This window comes from Cololabis saira, chromosome 21, assembly GCF_033807715.1.
Source record: "Cololabis saira isolate AMF1-May2022 chromosome 21, fColSai1.1, whole genome shotgun sequence".
NCBI classification, from domain to species: Eukaryota; Metazoa; Chordata; class Actinopteri; order Beloniformes; family Belonidae; genus Cololabis; species Cololabis saira.
Genome location: NC_084607.1, coordinates 16,408,572 through 16,414,798, shown reverse-complemented (window position 1 = coordinate 16,414,798; position 6,227 = coordinate 16,408,572). Strand labels below are relative to the sequence as shown.

Sequence of the window (6,227 nt, the reverse complement as noted above, 5' to 3'; positions counted from 1 at the left end):
AGCATGGCAGACGGGTGCCACTGAAAACCCCGTAGAGAACGGGCTGTACGCTAGCTGCCACCTTTCCTGTTGGTAATATGAACAGTTTAACACAGCTGGTTTTGCAGAGCTTTAATTACACCTGGAATGTCTTACATTTTAAAAGAGGTTCTCCGCATGACAACAGTCGTAAGCATAAACACATAACACGATATTATACTGCATATTTACAGGTTATTTTAGTCAGAAGCAAAGCATGCGAGTATAAATTCCCAAAATATGAACAAAATCACATTCCTGTGGCCACCTCTGTACTTGTTCCAGTTCAGATTTTCTTCCCTTACTTGTAGTTTTGTATTGAAGAAAGACAAAAGATAACCGAATAATACTGGATTTTCCATTAACCTTTCCAAGCCCCTCCTCCCTGAAACCCTGAAACGCTCTCGCTCTCCTCACTACAGCACCCCACCCATGGGCCTCCTCTCCTCGTTCTCTAACTTCTCATTCGCCTCTCCGCTTCAGTGCAAAGCCAAACAAGCCAGCCATTAAGTTGAGTTAAGCGCAGGAAGTGGGCCTTCGGGCCAGGCAGACCTATTTACAAGGAGCCAGTCAGGTCTCAGCGGCGCTTTGAAGTGAGCAGCACACAGGAGACTGTCTGTCACTAGGCGAGGGCCCAACACCGCGCTCCGCTGACTCAATCCCCCGCACCAGTCATCTGAGCGAGGCCGGGGAGGGAGGCAGGGAGGGAGTAAAGGGGCAAAGTAGAAGAGGTACAAGTAGATTTATGACTTTCCCCCCACCTGAGTATCTGTTCCTACCTTTCATTACTCTAACCTGTCTGTTATTACGGCCCACGTGGAAAGCAAAGACAAACAATGACTTGTCCGAGAGGTCACAAGATGAATTAATCCATAAGTGGTGGCAAACCTTTGTTATGTGCTCTTTAAAGTCATTATGAGCATCGTTGTAACACTGGGATTATACGCGCAGCATCACGAGCACATTTTAACATCTGATCTAAGAGTATGAACAAAAGCTCAAACAGTATGTGCGTGCCATTCTCAAATGCCTGCTTCAAGCCAAGAGCTCCTGCTCTGAGGAGAGAGGATCAGATTTCTCCAAGACACCCATCAACTTCATGACAGCACTGCAGAGGAGCTTCAGTTTCAGCCGTGCATGGCTTGGGGGATTCCAAACTGGTGAAAGATGTAACGCCACAGAAAAACTGGAACATCTTTGTTTCCCCCCCTTACCAAACAGGCAGGCCCGAACATCTTCACACCCATGCAACAGGAGACGTATCTTTTGGTGTAACTGAACCGTCTCTCACAACAAGCAGAAAAGGCTTCTTGTTTTGTTTAGCACTTGAAGGCGATATCGTGCACATGTGCGAAGAAGTCCTCCACCACATTCTTACAGGCTGACACCAGTTTCTGCAAAACGCACAGATGCGAAATATCTCTGAAAATACTGACAGGGTGGATGATTAACCGGACATGTGTGATCAGCTGACATTGTGTCAGTTAAAAACTCACTTTGTGTTTTTTTTCCCCAGAGGGCTACAGTCTTGAGTTACCGGCTGGTTTCCAACAACGTCTTTTCACATTTCCCGTCTCGCAACAGATGTTCAGGTGTCACAATTCCTCATCCATGGGAGTCAAATACATAATTATCCCTTCTTTCTTCCCATAGAGTGTATAAATAAGAATAAATGAACAAATTATACGTAAAAAAAGAAGAAAAAGTGGATGAAAGAAAAAAATACAAAACGAGTCCACCTCTTTAAATTGAATATGCTTTGGTTTGATTATGTTATTTATATATATATATATATATATATATATATATATATATATATATATATATATATATATATACGCACACACACTGAGTGTCATCCAAAAGGACTGAAGTGTATTTGCTGTTATTAAAAAAAATCACCAGGTATTGCCTCCGTAGACTAGGTCCACTGGCAAATAAAGAAATATACTGACCGTTTTTAAATACAAATATATATTTTGTTGTTTTTACAGATACTATTTACAGTTTCATTAAAATGTACATGAAACATTTATACAGAATAAGTTGCTCCATGTTCTGAGCTGCTGGATCCACGATGTTCTGGAGTTCATGGATGTTCACAGAAAAAATCCAGAAGAGATCGACAAGAGAATTTCAGCGCTGTTATTTTTTCTTTTTTAAGTCACATTTAGTCCATGTAAATCCAGCTTGTCTTAATGTCCTCCCCCTCAGTTTGCATTCGTCTCTGACTATAACATTGAAGTAAATAGGAATATTGTAAAAAGTAATCTCTACTGATGTGTTACTAATGTTTCACATGAGGGTCCGATAATTAAAACCACGAATTCCAGCACGTTTCAGTGTCACTTGGTTCTACACTGTGGTCTCTCCGTGTTTGCCGTTTGTCAGCCTCGTGTAGAACTTGTGCCAGGAGTGCAGAGTCTTCCCAGACCAGATCCAGAACCCGGATGTGATTCCTACGATCAGTGTCATCAGATATTTGATCATGTAGACGGTGAAGTCCGGGGTCATGTGGGGTCCGGCCTGCATGGGACACGGGATGGCCAAGCTCCTGCAGTTGTGGGTGACCCAGCTGCGCTCCCAGTGGGGGCGGAAGGCCTGCTCGTAGAAGAAGCAGGCGATGACAATCGTGGCGGGGACCGTGTATAGGACGCTAAACACCCCAATCCGCACCATCAGTTGCTCAAGCTTTTCCGTCTTGGTGCCGTCGTGTTTCATGATGGTGCGGATTCTGAACAGCGACACGAAGCCGGCCAGCAGGAACGAGGTGCCAATGAAAAGGTAGATGAAGAGAGGGGCCAACACAAAGCCCCGCAGAGGGTCCAGGTTGCTGAGACTCACGAAGCAGACGCCGCTGAGCACGTCGCCTTCGATCTGACCGATGGCCAGGACGCTGATGGTCTTCACAGCTGGAACTGCCCAGGCGGCCAAGTGGAAATACTGAGAGTTGGCCTCGATGGCCTCGTGGCCCCACTTCATGCCTGCCGCCAGGAACCAAGTGAGGGATAAGATGACCCACCAGATGGAGCTGGCCATGCTGAAGAAATAGAGCATCATGAAGAGGATGGTGCAACCTTCCTTTTTGGTGCCTTGGACAATGGTCTTATATCCATCGAGGCTGAAGCCGTCATTACACACCACCCTGTCCCCCAGGAAGTACCCGGCTATGTACGCTATGGAAACCATAGTGTAGCAGCCAGACAAGAAGATAATGGGCCGCTCTGGGTATCTGAAGCGTTGCATATCAACTAAGTAAGTGGTTACTGTAAATAATGTGGATGCACAGCAGAGCACAGACCAGACCAGAATCCAGATGCGGGAGAACTGAATCTCTTTCCTACTGAAAAACATGCTTCCACCATTCCTTGCTGGCTCACAGGGAGCTGCACAGTCCTTCTCGTCCAAAAAATTATAGTTTAAATATGGGGGGACTTTGAGCACCGAGGGGCACCGGAATGGCCTGACCACGGATACATCCTGGGTCCCTGGCACGGGCATCAGGGGGGGGACGGTGGCGGTGGAGGAGTCGTTCTGGCCCACGCAGATCTGTCCGTCTCCATGCACGGGGAAATTCTCGCAGCGCAGTCTCTCGGGCCACTGGAAGCCAAACTTGTTCATGAGAGCCTCGCAGCCCTGCTTGGCCCTCTCGCAGATCGACCTGCAGGGGGGGATGGCCTTCTCCAGCACCGTGCACACGGGCGCATACATGGAGCACAGGAAGAATTTCAACTCTGGCGAGCACTGTACCTTCACAAGAGGGTAAAACTGGTGCACCTCGAGTCCTGCGTCCTCCTGGTTGTGATGGCCCACTAAGTTGGGCATGATGGTTTGGTTGTAGGCGATGTCCGTGCACAGGGGGATTGAAATCGGCTGACAAAATCCGTGCTCCGGGATCATCATTCCATTGTCTCCCTGATACTGCGCTGATATCAGCAGAGGTGGCAGGAGCGCAAGACACCAAGCCCAAAAAGTCATCCTTCCAAAGTTTAAAACTCGATCAACTTTCTGTAAACTCACTCAGCAAGTTGGTTCTCGTCAGTTTCATGGGCCGATCGTCAATCTGAGTTTACTATCAGTCAGTGGAGACCTGAACGCGGCTCTCTGTAATCCCAGTGAATGCGTTCACGCTCCTGGCTCACTTTGTTTCTTTTCCACAACTTCAGCCTCTCACCCGCTGTCACTGCAGACTAAAAAAAGAGCCATATCCTCCAGTGACAGCTTTCAAAATAAAATGAAATAATATTATACACATTATTTATCATTTGTTCATTTAAATCCTGCATCTGAACAATTAAACTGCTCCAGACTGACGTGGGAGATGTTTATTCAGCCACAAATCCGCTTTACCCCAGAGATAAATGGTCAAGATCAAATGTATTTGTATTAGAAATTAATTTTGAGTTAAGCTCCAATTTGTATTTAAAAATGACACACTGGATCTTCAGTTAGACCGGAAAAAAAGCAGGATATTAATTATGATCACATACTTCGCTAAGAAATGCATACTTTTACTTTGGAAAGATGATTCCCCTCCAACTTTCAAGTTTTTTTTGGATCAAATTTCAGTTGTTTTACCATTGGAAAAATTAACTTTAGAAAAATACAACCGTGCTCATATTTTTCAAGAATTTTGGTTCCCATTATTCTCAAAACTGGATAATTTTTCCAAAGGGGACTAATGAGTATCTTTATTTTCGAACTTGTGTCTTATATGTATGTATGTATGTATGTATGTATGTATGTATGTATGTATGTATGTATGTATGTATGTATGTATGTATGTATGTATGTATGTATGTATGTATGTATGTATGTATGTATGTATGTATGTATGTATGTATGTATGTATGTATGTATGTATGTATGTATGTATGTATGTATGTATGTATGTATGTATGTATGTATGTATGTATGTATGTATTTATGTATTATTTATTTATTTATTTTTTTAAATATTTATTTAATTTTGTTCTCCCTTAATGTATGTTTTTTTTTTTTTTTCCCCCTAGGGTAATTATGGGGAGGGTAGGAATGTGGGTATAATAGAAATCATGCATGTGAAAATGTGAATTGTGAAACTTTTTAAAATGCAAAATAACACGAGTTGCAAAATTTTTCCACCACCCAGATTTGACTTGAAGTTTGTTTCTTTAGTAATAATTTATATGCAAAGTCTAGTCAGGCTCATATCATTCTAGGCTATGTGAGTCCTTAAAATAAAACCAAATTTCTCTGCTGCAGCTTTGTCACAAGTTGCATGAATTATTATTAACCAAGACAGTATTTCTCGCTGTTAGACATCTTCATCTAAAGGTATGAGATAAATTACTGTATTTCAAATTAAAAAAAAAAAAAAACAACAGAAAAACAGTTAGGAATGTGTGTATTAGGAGTTTAGTCAGGCTGAACCAACAGGCAATGTTTTGTGTATGTGCTACTTTTATTTTGAAAGGGGTTTTCCTGTTTGCTCTCTGAATTTTGCTGCTTTGGTCTTAAACTTTGCTCCACAGATGGATTTGTTCAGTCCAATCAGACTTTGGGTTCCTCTGGAACTAATACAAGAGAGGAGATAGACTCTCCCACTCAATGCACGGTCATGTCCCTCTTTCTTTCTTTCTTTCTTTCTTTCTTTCTTTCTTTCTTTCTTTCTTTCTTTCTTTCTTTCTTTCTTTCTTTCTTTCTTTCTTTCTTTCTTTCTTTCTTTCTTTCTTTCTTTCCCCTCTGCGTGTTTGTTATTCAGTCAGGTTAAGTCAGTATGTTTGTAAGTTTTGTGTAGTTGAAGTTTCTTTTACAGTCAACTCTCAACATACCTGAGCTTATGTGAACAGATGTGACTAAATAAACTGGAAATTAAATAAATGAAAATCACTGTTAAGTCTGGTAAAAACAAAAATTAAATGTTACTGTACTGTTCAATTATTTTAAACCACAACCTACTTCGTTAAAGTTATCCTTATCTATAATCCGTTCTCTTTGCGATACAAAGAGAAAATATAGGCTCTCTTAAATCAAAATAGAACTGGATCCAAATTAATATAATCATAATTTTTTTAACCAGAAAAAATAAGATCAAAGATCTCTTTTTCGAAAAAAGAAAAAATGAAGAAGCAAAACAAAAGTGCATCTGAAAGTACAGTATCAGGTTTCAGTTTTAAGCCGTCCTGAAACACCCAAGATACCCATGAAAATATAAAAAGGCTTTTTTG

General features: G+C 41.9%; 1 protein-coding gene across 1 annotated transcript; it reads right to left on the bottom strand.

The window, feature by feature from the left end:
- Positions 1-1,792: 1,792 nt before the first annotated feature.
- On the bottom strand, positions 1,793-4,161 carry fzd2 (frizzled class receptor 2). Its single transcript, XM_061711381.1, has one exon. It carries the CDS (start codon positions 3,994-3,996, stop codon positions 2,374-2,376), a length of 1,623 nt encoding a protein of 540 aa, XP_061567365.1. The 5' UTR covers positions 3,997-4,161; the 3' UTR covers positions 1,793-2,373.
- Between the last annotated feature and the right edge of the window lie 2,066 nt (positions 4,162-6,227).